Source organism: Hoplias malabaricus, chromosome 3, assembly GCF_029633855.1.
Source record: "Hoplias malabaricus isolate fHopMal1 chromosome 3, fHopMal1.hap1, whole genome shotgun sequence".
NCBI lineage: Eukaryota > Metazoa > Chordata > Actinopteri > Characiformes > Erythrinidae > Hoplias > Hoplias malabaricus.
In genome coordinates, this window is record NC_089802.1 from 26,666,856 (window position 1) to 26,685,032 (window position 18,177).

The following is an 18,177-nucleotide window of genomic DNA, read 5'->3' on the forward strand; positions in this document are numbered from 1 at the left end:
TGTTAGAGGGGGAGGGAGATGGGGAGCGTGTGTTAGAGGGGGAAGGAGATGGGAAGCGGGTGTTAGAGGGGGAGGGAGAAGGAGAGCGGGTGTTAGAGGAGGGGTCAGGTGCCTTATCATTGTGTCTGGCATAGTTCATTTTGTCAGAGAACTCCAGACTCCAGGACTCTTCATTGGCTCCGAACTCACAGTCTTCACTGCTTCCTTTCCTGCAGATGCTTTTATACGGCACAGCTACAGCACCAACTGCATCTTCCTCCTCCTCTTTAGCCTCATCACACCCACAGCTCCATTCCACCTCCCAGTAACAGTGCTCAGTTAAACTATCCACACTCAGAACCTGCTCCCAGTGATCAAACCTCTCGGGACAATCTGGATACGACTGAGTCTCTTCCATACTCTCCACCTTCCTGTTTCCCGCAGACAGAGAGAGATAAGCATGTGCTGTGTTTGGATCCAGAGTGAGGTCGCAAGCATCTGAACACACACAAAACACAGATTAGACAAAGATTAGATTCCATACACATTATGTGCAAGTGTGTGTGTGTGTGTGTGTGTGTTTGTGTGTCTTACATTTCAATAGTCCTGATTTCATCCTTATTTCCCCTCCATGTTCAAACGTAAAAAGAATACACATACAAATTTACACATATTCAAATGCATTATCCTGTGTTTTGAGCCTTGCAGATGTCGCGATGAATTATATTTTTTTGTATATATCTATTAAGATTAAGAGTCCCCAAAAAGATACGTGGGAAAAAAGCCACTGTACATGTTTCTAAAAAAAATGTATCCATTGGAACTATTCTAACTGAAATTGACCACTATATAACGCATAAATAAAATGGCTTTCATGAGCAGCTACAGCTTTCTGGACAATGGCTACTGAACCATTTAATGCCTATGGGTGGATGCACCATGAACACTGGGCTTAGAGAAATAATAATGAGTGTAATGCTGCCTGAATGGAGTATTGGTTCCATCTACAGGGCATATCCAGTAATGCGCCTAGGTTTCCCCTGTACTGCTCAATATTTTTCACTCAAATAAATTCTTGAGATAATTATCCTGAGATCCAGAGATAATTAATAAATAAATAATTTAAAAAACACCAACACTTTTTTAAATGAATCTTAGAAAAACATTTTCCCCACATGTCCTTTTGTTAGTTTCGTAAGATTTCCATACAATGTTACATACATCTGCAAAAGGAATACTTCTTATAGCAATATACAGCTCCGCAAGCACACACAAACATGAACAATGTGTGTGTGTGTGTGTGTGTGTGTTTGTGACTCACTGTAGTTTCTCCAGTGCACAGTGTGGATCTGGTAGTAAATCAGAGAGCAGCTTCACTATGGACTCTCCTGGGTGTAGCTCAGATCCAGTTCTTTCAGGTGGGAGGGGTTTGATTTCAGAGCTGAAGCCAGAGAAGAACAGCCTTTATCTGTAATCATACACCCAGATAATCTACAGAAAGGAGGTAAAACAGTTAGTATTTACACACAGTGAAAGAAAGCTCTAGTACAGTAAGAAAACAGCATACATACATATACACTAATGTCTGACAGGAAAGAGCAAAAAAAAAAAAAAAAAACGCAACATCCTTCAGAAAACAGCTAATGACATTTTAATTGTCAATATTTATATTATGCTGAATTTTCTGATTTCTGAATTATATTGTATAGGCACCTCCTTCGGTTAAACTCAATATGCTGTACAAGGTATGTAAAACTGTACAGTGAATGAATTCTGCAAGATGTGACTCCTAGCACATGTAGAGCTTAGAAATAGGAAATATTTTTAGAGTCTCTAAGGCAAGTCTGGAGATTTTCACAGATTAATGTGGTCAAGAACCACTATTTTGGACAAAAACACAAGCCCGATCTTTTGGCATGACTTATAAAAGGAGGTAGTCTCTGTGTCTGAGACTAGATTATACATAACACCCCAGTTCTAGTACATGTTATGAATTACATGGACACAGGTATAATATTATTAATCTGTAACAGAAAATTGAACCAAATATTTCTGTTCCAGACATTTTAGAACAATTCCATAAGAAGTTAACTTGGTGGATATTTCCAGTTTTCAATCCTTGAAAAACTATGTCCAGTTCATTACAAGTATATCGCTCTGTCAACTGCCTTATCAAATATTAAATCATGTTAATGATTGAGATGTCTGGGGAAAGCCAGCAATGTCACCTTCAGATATTGGGTATTATCAAACCTTCAGAATGAAAACAATCACTGGTTTCTGAAAAAAGATTTTGTCCTCAAGCCTTGTGCAGCATAAAACTCTGCATGTAATACATCTTTTATTTTTCTTCTGAGCACTACTGGATTTCAAGGTTTAGTATTTTTTGTGCTCCTATTAAAGTTTACCTGAGTGTCTCCAGTTTACAGAGTGAACTCTTCAGTCCAGCACAGAGCAGCTTCACTCCTGAATCCTGCAGGTCATTATTACTGAGGTCCAGTTCTTTAAGACAAGAGTTTCTGATTGTAGAGCTGACGTCAAATGTTCACAAGCTTCTTCAGAAATTTTACAGAAGCACAGTCTGCAAAGGGAGGGCTTTATGACATATCACACTTTGTAATCCATGAGGATCCAAGAAATGACACAATATTGAAATTATATGAATTAAGACATAACATAAAAAATGTAGCAAGTGTTTTTGAAAGTACAACCTTCAGTAAGGGTTTCAATAAGGAATTGACAGAAAATCTCACTTGAGTGTCTCAAGTTTACAGTGTGAACTTTTCAGTCCCTCAGAAAATGGCTTGAATCCTGAAAGCTGCAGGTCATTGTGAGTGAGGTCCAGCTCTTCTAGGGATGAATCTACTGACTGCAGAGCTGAGCGGATACTTTCACCATTGGATGAGTTGAGATAACAACCAACCAATCTGCAAACAACAATCGGCACAATACACAGAAATGTTTAAAATAGTGTAACATGAGTATTTTTATTTTTCCTTTCTGAGAACCAAACTGTAAGCAGAGTGGATGCAGGTGGAGAGACTGTTAGAAGATCATAGTCAGACATAAAGTGAGGTGAAAAGTAAGTTGCCCAAAAACTACATTTCCCTTTTCTAGCTAGTTTCCCTCGATCACATGAGATGTCATTTATATTTTTTTCATGTTGTTACAACACAATATGATCAATCATCTGTAATGTGTGTTATAGTTACAATGAGATATCCAGCTTTTGCTTAGAAGGCTGCTTAGTATTTGAGCAGACCTGCATCACTGCGAATGGTCCAGTGCCCAAAAATATCAGGATAACACTTGCTTTGTGGTCAGACACCAAGCACTGACTTAGGACTCGTGGACAGCAAATACAAACTGTGTATCAAAGATGAGCTACAGTTTCTAAAATAGCTTGAGTATGACGCAGAACTGACTTACGTGTCATGCATCATAAGTATTCACCTGAATCATGAAAATTTAAAGTATATGTTATGTTAAAGTAGGTATAGCACTCACAGAGCCTTTCGGCAGACAGTCACGGCTGGCATCAGTATGCTATAGCCTGGCGCTGTGGCCTCATATTTCTTAAAGTCCAGCTCATCCTGAACCTGTTCTGACATCAGAAGCATGCAGGCTATTGCAGAACATTGTCCAAGAGAGAGTCCTTATCCGAGTGGTCCCTAGATTTAAGGTACCGTTCAATCTCTCTGGAGAGAGACTGGTCATTCATTTCAGACAGACAGAGGAACAGACTGATGGCTCTTTCGGTTGAAAGACTTTTGTCTCCGTCTTCACCTCCTAAGATTAATCTCTTGATGTATTCTCTGGTTTTCTCTGAGCTGCTGTGTGTTCGGGTCAGTAGACCCTGTAGGAGACTCTGATTGGACTCCAGTGAGATTCGCATCAGGAACCGAAGGAATAGATCCAGGCGTCCATTCTGACTCTCTACAGCTTTATCCACTGCTCCCTCCAGAACATCATCCAGAGGAACCTCCTGAGGCCACTCTTGAGAGCCTGGTTTAAAACACTGGAGTAGCTCCATGATGTTGTTCTCATAACTGTGAAGCACATACACAGCAGCCAGGAACTCCTAAAAACTCAGATGAACAAAGCAGTAGACCTTCCTCTGGTGGATCACACACTCCTCCTTAAAGATCTCAGTGAAGACCCCAGAATACACTGAGGCCTCAGTGACATCAATGCTGCTCTCTCTCAGGTCCTCTTCATAGAACATCACATTGCCCTTCAGCAGCTGTGTGAAAGCCAGTTCAGCCAGTTTCAGAAGCTCGGTTCTGTTGGACTCCAGCAGTTTCTGTGTGTCTCTCTCATCTTTCTCCTCATACTTCTCCTTCTTCATGTTTGTCTGAATGAGTAAGAAGTGTGAGTACATTCCAGTCAGAGTTTTGTGTGATGATTCTCTGAAGAACAGTGGCTGAGATCCAGCAGAAGACAGGAATGTGGCACATGATGTGGAGGCTCCTCGCTGTCTTAATGTGGGAGATGATCTTCTGGGCTTGGTCTTGGTCCCTGATTCTCTTCCTGAAGTACTCCTCCTTCTGGGGGTCAGTGAATCCCTGAATTTCTGTCACACGGTGGGTGTACCTAGGAGAGATCTGATTGGCTGCTGCTGGTCGGGAGGTGATCCAAATTAGAGCAGAGGGAAGCAGATCTCCTCTGATGAGGTTTGTCATTAACACACCCACAGATGATGTCATGGTGATGTCAGACACTTTCTCACACTGTTTAAAGTCCAAAGGAACTCTGCTTTCATCCAGACCATCAAATATAAAGACAGCTCTGAGCTGGTCATATATCTCTGGGTCCAGATCTCTGAGCTCAGGATTGAAGGCACACAGAAGTCCATGCAGACTGTACTGATCATCTTTGATCAAGTTCAGCTCCCGGAACGGAAGCACAAACATGAGATCTACCTCCTGATTGGCTACTTCATCAGCCCAGTCCAGAATGAACTTTTGCACAGAGACAGTTTTTCGAATTCCAGCAATGCCTTTAGTCAGAACACATCTGAGCTTTGCCACTTTATCAGCCACAGCTCTATTATTTTCTGTGTTTGTTTCTCTATCTTTTAGAGGTTTAAAAATGTTTGAGCAGTGGATTGGGGTTTCTTGCTGGTGCTTCCTGGGTGTTTTCTCCATCTTTACAACCTCGTGTTCTTCATTCACTCCTTCACTCTCTCCCTTGATGATGTAGAGCTGTGTGTAAATCCTGTTTAGCAGGGTTTTATACCCATGTGTTCTGATTCCCTCAAAAAAGCTCTCGTACTTGCGCTTCATGTGGGTTTTGTGTTTCTGTAAAGCTTGGCAATAAGCATAGTTTACTGTTTGGTAAAGGTCCTGCTCTGTCCATGCTTTGTGTGATTGGAGACCTGGTAAAGTGCTTGATGTCGTTCTGTACTGAGGACAGCTAAGAGAGATAAAGTGGAAGAGTATGAGAGCACAAGTTTCAGAAAGAAACATAAGCAATACATTAAGAGCACAAGGACATACTTGAGTCTCTGGTCCAAATACAACACAGAACTGTGACATTTCCACACTTCAGAAGGGGAAATGTAGGGTGTCCGTTTGTGATCTTTTCAACAATACAAAGGATTTCTCTTTGCTAATATGTAATGATATAAATTGCATTAACAGTAAAATGGCTGTTCTGTCAGGTCAAGTTTACCCCAGTGTTTTGCTTTGTGCTCTATTATGAAACCTGGGATTGAGCTAGTGCTGGGTGATATGAGCACAAATCAATATCACAATTAATTGTACTTTTTTACCATGATTACAACTAATGAACGATTATTTTGTGTTTGTATTTATGACCCTCACAGTTCAGTGAAGAGGCCTGTGCTATAAATATGTTCCAGTGTTAAAGCTGGGATAATTTCTCTAATGTCACTGGGAGCTTGTTCCTCTTTTATTTCTCTGCACTGTTTATATTTGGGGTGTAATTGTGCTTTGGCTGAAACTTTTTTCCTCAGTGTTTACATTTGACATCTTTTTGTTCAGTGTCATCTTAATTATAGTCAAAACACAGCACAACCAAACCACAGGTGTATATTAATTTAGTACGAGCTGCTCGAGTCGCTCGGTCAGCCTCTGCATTTAGGTTCTCCTCCATGTGGCAGATAGGGGCAGAGTCATGTGACTACAGCTTGGGAGCGTGGTTTTAAAGAGGTAGTGCATGAACACACAGTGTGGACATAACAGAATAAAAATAGTCAATATAATTGATATAGATAAAGTTATGTCGATTAGAAGTTGCGAATGTCGATTTTGATTAATTTTCGATTAACAATTGTTGTGAAAAATAATTTTATTACTTTGTGTTAGTGGATAAATATCCTTAAATGATTAGTTAAAATTAAGCAATTATAATTGTGTGAAATCTTGATAAGAATGACTAACCAGTATCTAGACATGCATTTAAACAGTTTAGAATCTGCACACTAACTGGCATGCTGACTCAGTGTTTACACCTTTCTAATTTCTTAGATCTTTAACAGATCTGCACTTAGGCTGGTAGTATAAATTCCAAGTGTTAGTTAAAACAGTTGAACTTTAGGGCATCTCAGTGACCTTAAAGTCCATTAGTGACCCCTCTGAATCTTGGTGACAGAAAAGGAATGTGGGTAATAAAACCTACAGAGTCAGAAGGGCAGGATGAGTGTTTTGGGGTCATAGGTGCATGGGAAACATGCACGCAGAAACCTGAGTACTAACATGTCTAATTATGCATATTAATATATGTTAATCAGCCAGAAACGCCTTGCCAGCAGGGTATTCGTCATTTGGGGTATAAAAACTGTGGAGTCAGATGGGAAGGTCAGAACTTTGCGTGGAAGGGCACTAGGTTGCGTTTCTTATGTATTAGTTCTCCTGGTACCAGTATTGAAATAAATACTTTGGTTTGCTTTGAACTTCACTCGACTGGTTTTTGTGAAACTTCCGGAACGAGCACGCCTCCCTCAGGAGAGGGGGTGTATTTTGGATCTTTTGGAGATCTTCTAAATTTTAATTACTTTGGGAACGGTCCAAAAAGATTATTTAATTCTTCACTGTCCAGCCCTAATTTAAATAGGAGTAAAAAAGGAAAAAGTATTGAGTAATTTCTCTGACACCCACTAACAGATTCTGAACAGAGTAACTCAACCTGAGTTTGCAAATTCCGAACGTGCCCTGAAATACCTAAACCCTGTATTTTGTGTCACACACACGGCTTCCTATACGTACTTCCTATACTCTAGCATCTTATGAAGGTGAAATTCAGGGTCAGTGTTGAAGCACAATTGATTTTATAGTTGCGCATCAACTTATCAATTTATAAAAGAGATTTATGTTAATTTCTGTATCAGTCTCACCTCAGGTCAGAACCGGGTTCTCCTTCACTGAAACCTGAAGGAATAAACACTGAGTTGTTGCTCTTCATCGACACATAGCTGGGCTCTGGAGAGTCTACTCCGAGTTTCAGCCTGGACACACACACACACACACACACACACACACACACACACACAGGCTCAAAAGGTTTAATTTAGTACTTAATTTTATAAATTTGCACATTATGCGTTCTTGTCTGTATCATATCAGAAGATGGGCTTTGTTGGGAATATCACTGCAGTAAGTCTTTATCCAATCAGGAGTTACAGATACTTCCAGGTTTCAGCCTGGAAACACACACACACACACACAAACACACACACACACACACACACACACACAAGCTCAATAGGTTTAATTTAGTACTTATTTTTATGAATTTGGGAATTCTTAATGCCATATGTATGTAAATGTGTCTGTACTTTATTGTGTGTTCATTTTATTTGCATTTTAATACCATAATTCTGATCATGTCTTGTATATGAGTGAAATATTAAGTAAAAGCATTTTTGTTTGGCATGTTTACCCACATCACCTAACTCTGGTTTTACTGCATGTCAAAGAGGATAATAGATGTGTTTATACAAGGTGGCCATGTTTGCAATTGGTTTCCTTTCCAAGGCACAGCTGTAGCAATATTCAAAACCCCTCCCTTCTACTCTTTGTTTGGTCCGAATGAAATGATTTGATGGGTTGTTTGCAGTCCTGCGGCCGCCTCGGTAACAGACATATTCTTTTTAGTATCAGAGCTCTCTATGTATTATGTGCTCTCAGAATGTAAAATAACTACAAATAACATTTCTAGAAAAGTCGAGGAGTGTATTCTGGGTTTCTGGAGTGTGCGTCTCCGCTGAATGATTCTCACCTCGGGTCAGAACCGGGTTCTCCTTTATTGAAACCTGGAGGAATAAACATTGAGTTGTTGCTCTTCATCGACACATAGCTGGGCTCTGGAGAGTCTACTCCGAGTTTCAGCCTGGAAACACACACACACAGGCTCAAAAGGTTTAATTTAGTACTTAATTTTATAAATTTGCACATTATGCGTTCTTGTCTGTATCATATCAGAAGATGGGCTTTGTTGGGAATATCACTGCAGTAAGTCTTTATCCAATCAGGAGTTACAGATACTGTGGCTCTTCTCCTTGTTTTCATTGGTTGGAAAGAGTGGTGAACAAACCCACACGCCCAGCCTCATTCACCACCAGCTTCACCTCCTCTTTAATTCGATGGAGAGTGTGGTCAGATTATACCTGAGATTGTACCTAACCTTAACCCTAACCCTATCTAGGATGACGTAAAGATCCGGGGACTTTAAAAGACGGAAGACCGGCTAGGTTCATTACTCTCACCCCGGGGGTAAACAACAATGGCTCGGCGGCGTTGCTCTCTCTGCGAACAGGCGGTTTATGGCTACCGGGATCATTTACGATCGTTCCATCGACTAACTGCGGATGAGGTACAGTTTATTACTGCTCTTGATCGTTCCGGGGACGGTCGGAAAGGCACGGACTGTCCGATATGCAACGAAAAAATGCCGGTTAGCTTAGCGGCTCACCTACGCTCTAAGCACTCGCTCGAAGGCCTGGCCTTGAATGTGGCTTTATCTGCGGCAAAACGCACCAGAACTCTGTCTCTCTTGGACACATTTCGGGGGACTGGCCCTACCGATACTGACGAACACCCATCCACCTCTGGCCTCGACACCGGTGATCGCCGCATTGCGACCCCGACCCAAGTGTCTTCCAAATCCGCCACGGACGCACCGCTGCTAACCAATGTTCCCCCTAAGGGGCGATTGATACTCCCAAGCCGATTTAAGGACACCTTTGTCGGTAAGTCAATCGCTGAGTTTGCTTCATATCACCTTAGGGCCAATCCGACCGCTAAGGACATTGTGAACGGAAAGCAACGGGAGTCGCATGCGGTCAGGTTCCTAATTCACTGTGCCCCAAAACTGTGCGCATATTCGGACGTTAGTTTTGTGAACCACCGTAAGGTTCGGAGCTGGCTGGAACAATTAACCTCTCTCGGTTACGCTGACACCTCGATTAAAATGCTGCTATACGACGCGAAGGCGTACATGGGGTATCTGTCCGCATTTAAACCCAACAGTGCCGGACTGACGGCCAAGGAATTTGAACGCATTAAGTTAAGTTTCACCAAGGCGAACCGTGACATAGCTAGGAACATAACCGGCCATCGGCAGCGCTTTAAGCGGTTCAAATTGGGAATCATTCCGCCCTGCGATCATTTCAGAATTTTCTTAGCGAAGGCCGTCAAGACTATACCAAGACTATTGGCTAAGGAAACGCCGCTACGCCATTCCACCATGAACCTATTGCAGGGCTTTCTGATGGGAACCATAGCCGTTATTAGCGGCCACAGATCGGTTGTGATTACCAACATGTTAGTGGAAGAACTGGAAAATGTGGAAATGTTGGATTCGGGGTGCATCATTTATGTAAGGACCCACAAAACGAACGCTGCATTCGGGGATGCACCTGTGGCTCTGTCGCCTAAGGAGATTTCGTGGTTGAACTGTTTGGTACAAGCCTACGAGGTCAAGCCTCGCTACGTTTTCGAAACCCGGGGGCGGCAAATACGACGACCGAACACCATGCTGAGAGCAGCCTGGCGGAGGGCAAGGCTCAATGGCCCAATTGGTTTCAATTTGATTAGGACCGCCGTTTCGAATCAGGTAATGTATCTTAAATGGCTATTCGAATCTCAGTTTCAGTTCCTGGGGCTAAATTTGCTTATATTTCCCCCACAGATTTCGTCACTACCGCTAGACCAACGGACCAATATCACCACTGCCATGTGCCATGATCCCGCAACGGCCCAAAGGTTCTACCGCGATGGATTGACCGGCTCTCAACTGTTGGAAGCACGGATGAACCGGCTGTCTGCACTCGATTCAAGCCGGACTTGACACCCCATTGAACCGCAATCATTTTCAATAAAATGCCGTTTAACCAAATTGTGTATTCATTCATTCTTTACCGCAGAAATGTATCAATCCATTGCCTAGGAACGAACCACTCTCATTGGGCATGAATTTCGCCTCGCACCGGGGTCTACGAGGGGTAAGTCGTACTATAACTTACAAAATTTCACCCGAAGGATCGCCACTTCCTTCGGGCTTCAGATGTAAGATCGTTCCGTCCCATACCCCCATCTCGGTTCCAAGAACCGGTTTCGATTTTCACTTAGCCCAACAAGGTGTCACTCTTTCGGCATGAATTTCGCATCGCACCGGGGTCTACGGAGGTCTCCACTTGGAAACATCCGAGGGTAAGTCGTACTATAACTTACAAAATTTCACCCGAAGGATCGCCACTTCCTTCGGGCTTCAGATGTAAGATCGTTCCGTCCCATACCCCCATCTCGGTTCCAAGAACCGGTTTCGATTTTCACTTAGCCCAACAAGGTGTCACTCTTTCGGCATGAATTTCGCATCGCACCGGGGTCTACGGAGGTCTCCACTTGGAAACATCCGAGGGTAAGTCGTACTATAACTTACAAAATTTCACCCGAAGGATCGCCACTCCCTTCGGGCTTCAGATGTAAGATCGTTCCGTCCCATACCCCCATCTCGGTTCCAAGTACCTCTTTCGATATTCACTTAGCCCAGAAGGCACCACTCTTCGGGCATGTCACTTCGCATCACCGGGGTCTACGGAGGTCTCCACTTGGAAACATCCGAGGGTATGTCGTACTATAACTTACAAAATTTCACCCGAAGGATCGCCACTTCCTTCGGGCTTCAGATGTAAGATCGTTCCGTCCCATACCCCCATCTCGGTTCCAAGTACCTCTTTCGATATTCACTTAGCCCAGAAGGCACCACTCTTCGGGCATGTCACTTCGCATCACCGGGGTCTACGGAGGTCTCCACTTGGAAACATCCGAGGGTATGTCGTACTATAACTTACAAAATTTCACCCGAAGGATCGCCACTTCCTTCGGGCTTCAGATGTAAGATCGTTCCGTCCCATACCCCCATCTCGGTTCCAAGTACCTCTTTCGATTTTCACTTAGCCCAGAAGGCACCACTCTTCGGGCATGTCACTTCGCATCACCGGGGTCTACGGAGGTCTCCACTTGGAAACATCCGAGGGTATGTCGTACTATAACTTACAAAATTTCACCCGAAGGATCGCCACTTCCTTCGGGCTTCAGATGTAAGATCGTTCCGTCCCATACCCCCATCTCGGTTCCAAGTACCTCTTTCGATTTTCACTTAGCCCAGAAGGCACCACTCTTCGGGCATGTCACTTCGCATCACCGGGGTCTACGGAGGTCTCCACTTGGAAACATCCGAGGGTATGTCGTACTATAACTTACAAAATTTCACCCGAAGGATCGCCACTTCCTTCGGGCTTCAGATGTAAGATCGTTCCGTCCCATACCCCCATCTCGGTTCCAAGTACCTCTTTCGATTTTCACTTAGCCCAGAAGGCACCACTCTTCGGGCATGTCACTTCGCATCACCGGGGTCCATGGAAGTCATTTTAGACCTCCAGAGAGTGGGGCCAGTCTTACCACCACCCTTAGCCCAGAGGTGTGTCACTCCTCGGGCATGTCACTTCGCATCACCGGGGTCTATGGAAGTCATTTTAGACCTCCAGAGAGTGGGGCCGGTCTTACCACCACCCTTAAGCCCAGAGGGCGTCACTCCTCGAGCATGAAATTCGGATTACCGGGGTCTACGGATGTCTCAACTTAGGTTTTGAACACATCCAGAGAGTGGGGCCGGTCTTACCACCACCCTTAAGCCCAGAGGGCGTCACTCCTCGGGCATGAAATTCGGATTACCGGGGTCTATGGATGTCTCAACTTAGGTTTTGAACACATCCAGGGAAGCAGAGCGGACATTCCCATTATTTCAAGCCCATCGGGAAGCCACTCCCTTGGGCATAGCGTTTCGCATCGCTGTTACCCAAACTTGTGTCTGATTTAATGCCTCCCTAATATCCCGACGGCACCAGGCTGAAAAACCATATGCCCACAGGATTCGAGGCATCTGAACCCCTTTCGCATAGCCGACAACGATGAACCTCCCTCGGACTCGCTACAAGGCTCGAGGAGGGTCCTGATTTTCTTAAAATCTCAGGTGAGGGACTTAGAAAAATTTCACTTTAAAACCACAGACCTCCAGAGGAGAGACCGGGCTTATCACCTCCTTAGCCCAGAAGGCACCACTCTTCGGGCATGTCACTTCGCATCACCGGGGTCCATGGAAGTCTCGACTTAGGTTTTGGAAACCTCCAGAGGGGGGGCCAAGCATACCACCACCCTTAGCCCAGAGGTTCATCACTCCTCGGGCATGAAATTCGGATAACCGGGGTCCATGGAAGTCTCGACTTAGGTTTTGAACACTTCCAGAGGGGGGGTCGGGCTTACCACCACCCTAGCCCAGAGGTGAGTCACTCCTCGGGCTTTAAATTCGCATCACCGGGGTCCATGGAAGTCTCGACTTAGGTTTTGAACACTTCCAGAGGGTGGGCTGCACTTACCACCACCCTTAGCCCAGAGGTTCATCACTCCTCGGGCTTTAAATTCGGATAACCGGGGTCCATGGAAGTCAGTTTAGACCTCCAGAGAGTGGGGCCGGGCTTACCACCACCCTAAGCCCAGAGGGCGTCACTCCTCGGGCATGAAATACGCTACACCGGGGTCCATGGAAGTCCTTTTAGACCTCCAGAGAGGGGGGGCCGGGCTTACCACCACCCTAAGCCCAGAGGGCGTCACTCCTCGGGCATGAAATACGCTACACCGGGGTCCATGGAAGTCAGTTTAGACCTCCAGAGGGGGGGCCGAGCATACCACCACCCTTAGCCCAGAGGTGTGCTCCTCATCGGGCATGAAATACGCTTCTCCGGGGTCCATGGAAGTCATTCGAGACCTCCAGAGGGGGGGCTGGGCATACCACCACCCTTAGCCCAGAGGTGAGTCACTCCTCGGGCATCAAATTCGCATCACCGGGGTCCATGGAAGTCATTTAGACCTCCAGAGAGGGGGGCCGAACCTACCAGCAACCTTAGCCCAGAGGGCGTCACTCCTCGGGCTTCAAACTCCCATCATCGGGGTTCCATGGAAGTCTCGACTTAGGTTTTGAACCGTTCCGGGGTCACCTCCAGTGAGATAACGCGGAAATCTCACTATATTCATGCCCACAGGCGAACCAGAGCCTTGGGCTTGTCATAGTTACATACGGTGTACCCAAACTTTCGTCTTTTCTAAAGGAACCCTAATGTCCTGACGGCACCGCACTGGAAACCCCCATGCCCTCTGAATTTTTACCACTCCGAGGTGCTCCGTTTTGGGCTTGCTACCTAGGGCGAAGAGGGTCAGAAATTTTTCTAAGTCCTACTTTAAAACGTCCCACTGGGAGACCACTAGGGTTAGCACTTTGCCAAAAAATCACGGCTGAATGCAATTTTCACGCCTCGCACCCTTTGTTCGTTTAGATTTAACAAAAAAATCAACCGACCCCCCTTTTTAACAACGCTTTGCCGAATTTAGCTCACTTTTCCCGGCCTGGAATATCTCACGCTTGCCCCCCACGGTACTTACCTCCGGGGAAGACACCCCCGTCGCTGCCAACACCCATGCCCGGCCCAGGCTCACCCGACTCGGCCTCGCTCGCTCCATCGCCCGCTCCAAACCTCCGGGGAGAAGACCCCCATCGCCGCCAACGCCCATGCCCGGCCCAAGCTCACCCGACTCGGCCTCGCTAGCTCCATCGCCCGCTCCTCACCTCCGGGGAGAAGACCCCCGTCGCCGCCAACGCCCATGCCCGGCCCAGGCTCACCCGACTCGGCCTCGCTCGCTCCATCGCCCCGCTCCAAACATCCGGGGCTGGACCTCCAGGAACCCAGCGCACCTCTCGAACCTATCCGGCCCACACTTAAGCACTCCTCCTCGGACTAAACCATCCAGCCCGCGCCGCTGGAACGAGCGCCCACTGGAAGACCTGAGCCTCAAACCCGCGCGCCTTACGGTTCTCTATCTCCCCGGGCTCGGAGCACTTTTCTCGGCCATGGGACCTCCAGGGGGGGCCCCTCATGGCTCCGTCAACATTCCTCTAAGTCTCATTCCGCCCACTGCCATACCCGGGCTCGGAGCATGTACTTCGGCCATGGGACCACAAGAGGGCGCCCTTCTTAAGAAATTGCTGACATCCAGGACCATTCAAGGGAGCGACCTGCCTCCCTATGCCCGCCACCGGCTCCCTCTAACCGGTGTACGGACTCTCGGGGCCCGCGCCCCCAGAGAACCAGAGTTTCGGAAATTGCACTAAGTCCAGACATCCAGGACCATTCAAGGGAGCGACCTGCCTCCCTATGCCCGCCACCGGCTCCCTCTAACCGTTGTACGGACTCTCGGGGCCCGCGCCCCCAGAGAACCAGAGTTTCGGAAATTGCACTAAGTCCGATTTTCGCCCACTACGAGACCTAAAACCGTCATCCAGGATTTCACAGGGGAGTACCCACCTCCCCTATGCCCGCCACCGGCTCCCTCTAACCGGTGTACGGAGTCTCCGGGGCCCGCGCCCCAGAGAACCAGACCTGGACCGCTCCGGAGGGCCGGGGGTTTGCTTTCGCCTTCCCCCGACAAATGTTTGAGTGGACGGGATGACTTTCAATGGATCGCGGTATATGCACCCGCTCTGCCACTTATGACACCCGCACTCAGAATCAGGTCGTTTACGAGTCATTTCGCACCCCGGATCAAGGGACATGCGCTTAGGGACGGAAGGGTGGACCGAGGTGTTCATTAGCCCCGGCCCTGGTTCCAGTCTCGTGCGGTTCTGGTCACCGGCGGAGTGTGGCGAATCCCCCGCGGCTATCCCAGACCAACCGTATCGAACCTTGGGCACGGACGTATCGCTCCTTCTAGGCGGGATTCCGACTTAGAGGCGTTCAGTCGTAAGCCCTCGGATGGTAGCCTTGCACCATTGGCTCCACAGCCAAGCGCGAATACCAAGTATCCGAACCCGCGGTTCCTCTCGTACTGAGCGGGATTTCTATCGGAGCAACGGCACATCAGTAGGGTAAAACTAACCTGTCTCACGACGGTCTAAACCCAGCTCACGTTCCCTGTTAGTGGGTGAACAATCCAACGCTTTGCGAATTCTGCTTCGCAATGATAGGAAGAGCCGACATCGAAGGATCAAACAGCGGCGTCGCTATGAACGCTTGGCCGCCACAAGCCAGTTATCCCTGTGGTAACTTTTCTGACACCTCCCGCTTAAAACCCGTAAAGCAGACGGAAGGATCGTTAGGCCCCGCTTTCGCGGTCCGTATTCATACTGAAAATCAGGATCAAGCGGGCTTTTGCCCTTATGCTCTACGGGAGGTTTCCGTCCGTCCCTGAGCCCGCCTTAGGACACCTGCGTTACTCTTTGACAGGTGTACCGCCCCAGTCAAACTCCCCACCTGTCACTGTCCCCGGAGGAACTCGCCCCAGGGAGAGGAAGGGCCAGCCCCGCGCGAGCTTGCCTCCGACCCCCCCCGCGAGGGGGGGAAGGAGGACTCAGCGCCGAGCGACCCCCCCACCCGGGGCTTAGCACCTTTGAACAAGGAACCCCCAGCAAGGCAAAGGTTCCCACCGACACCCTCACCGGGTTAGTGAGGTAACGTGTAAGAGTAGTGGTATTTCACGGACGGCCCGCTCCGGTGCTGGCGAGCGGCGGGCCTCCCACTTATTCTACACCCCTTAAGTCGCCTCACAGTGACAGACTAGAGTCAAGCTCAACAGGGTCTTCTTTCCCCGCTGATTCCGCCAAGCCCGTTCCCTTGGCTGTGGTTTCGCTAGATAGTAGGTAGGGACAGTGGGAATCTCGTTCATCCATTCATGCTGGTCACCAATTAAATGACGAGGCATTTCGCTAGTTCAGCAGTTCAGCAGACTGGCATAGCCTGTTTCGAAGGTTTTAACGCTGCCCCCTGCAGCGCCGTTGATGGTGTGGCCGCCAGTTCTTCCGGCCTGGATCTATCTACGCAGATAGATATCCTTGTCCGCTCAGTATAAATCTTCTCCATCGGGTCCTTGTCCGCTCCAATCAACGGATTCGACACCGTTCCTTATCCGCGGTGGATCACCTGTAAACACAAGGGGAATGTCACAGATTAAATCCGGCCGTATTTATTTGTCATCCAGTGACTACATGAAGGACCGAGTCAGACTAGGCCCGACCAGGGCCTCCTGGCGGTATCAGCGCAGTCGGGAGGCCGGGGAAGTCCGCACGCAACACCGGAACCTGTCTTGATACTGTTTACCTCAATACCTTCCCACTCACAGAAGAGAACGGGCCGTGACGGAACCAACATAACCACCACCCCTCCCTCGTAAGGGAGTCTGACCGGCTAGACCACACATGTTGTTGGGTCCGCTTAGGGCCAACCAACCAGACTGTCATGCAGGTTACCAGCCTGATGTGAACAACGTCTCCCCTGGGTGGCATTGCTCTTACGGTCAAACCCCAGCAGGGGACCAACCATGTGGTCGGGGACGAAGAACCCATCACGGGAAGAAGATCCCCATCACCGAGTCACTATTTTATTTTGTACCCTGTTCTGTATGGCGCCTGACCGGGCCGGCATGTCCTCCTCAGTCGAAACCAGGCTGGCGCTCCTTCCCAGTGTAGTCACTGCGCTAGAGTCTTTAAGCCATCCCATCGTGCCATCGACCGACACAGGACTGGTAGGTTATATACTCGTCCACACGTCACTAGGGACGGCCGTTTTGCCGTTACCTCCTGGGCCCAAGGATCGGCGATCACCCCCGATGTGCTACCAGTACAGTTCGTCTATTCAGCCAGGAAGCTTGACCTATTCACGCCTCTGCCTCTAGCCTCATAGATCGACCGTCACCAGCGCACACCAAGGAGAATCAACTCGTCCTTTGCCCATGAGGATGGGTTATCACCCTACCTAATGAAGTGCGGGTCGGAGACCCCCGCCCAAAGTCAGTCGACAGCCTTCCGGGAATAGGTGACCAACACCTGGGATCTATCGAGGATAGATCATACCGTAACCCACGAAAGAGATGTCCCCAGAGGAGACATCTCCTCCTAGCCAAGCGCCATCTATGCCCTCGGAACCTATAGGGTTTAGGAACGCCATCCGGAGCCTATGGGATGCCCTTCGAGACCTAAGCAACTTTTGATAGTCGGACACCAGCTAGGGACGTTGCACCCTAGGGGGCTTGCCATAGTGGTGGTCCCCGCCCCTGGGGACCAGCACTTGGGTACCCGCGCTACAACCTGCTAGCGCGGCGTGCCCAGGGAGACCTGGCTAATGTGAACGGCCGGTCAGTCCGTCACATGGGGAGCCTCTCTTAGCCGCCCTGACCGCACAGGACGTTTACAGGTGATACCACGAGGAGGTGGAGGCACACGATGCTTGCCCCGGAGTCCCTGGAGCCGGGTCCCCACCCAGCTCGCCTTAACGAACTCCGGGGTCATAGTTACTCCCGCCGTTAACCCGCGCTTCGATGAATTTCTTCACTTTGACATTCAGAGCACTGGGCAGAATTCACATCGTGTCATCACCCGGTCCAAGAGCCTTCACGATGCTGTGTTTTAATTAAACAGTCGGATTCCCCTTGTCCGCAGCAGTTCTAATTCGGCTGTTAGGTGCCAGCCGAGAGACCCGGCCCCGGAGGTCTCCCCCCGAGGCGAGAGACTCATAAGCCCGAGAGATCCACGGAGCCTAGGCTCGGCGCGCGAGGCTCCAGGGACACCGCCCTGACCCACCGAAGCCCCCCGACGGCCTGCTACGAGTCCACACACGCACGAGAGACCCCCCAC

The 18,177-nt window shown here is 48.1% G+C and overlaps 1 protein-coding gene and 1 pseudogene across 1 annotated transcript; one reads left to right on the forward strand and one right to left on the reverse strand.

Moving 5' to 3' along the window:
- LOC136691382 (NLR family CARD domain-containing protein 3-like) lies at window positions 1-8,658 on the reverse strand (annotated as a pseudogene).
- A 7-nt stretch (window positions 8,659-8,665) lies between these two features.
- On the forward strand, window positions 8,666-10,354 carry LOC136692848 (uncharacterized). The gene is made up of 2 exons (XM_066666554.1): window positions 8,666-10,056; window positions 10,132-10,354. Exons 1-2 carry the CDS (start codon window positions 8,725-8,727, stop codon window positions 10,288-10,290), a joined length of 1,491 nt encoding a protein of 496 aa, XP_066522651.1. The 5' UTR covers window positions 8,666-8,724; the 3' UTR covers window positions 10,291-10,354.
- Window positions 10,355-18,177: the final 7,823 nt, after the last annotated feature.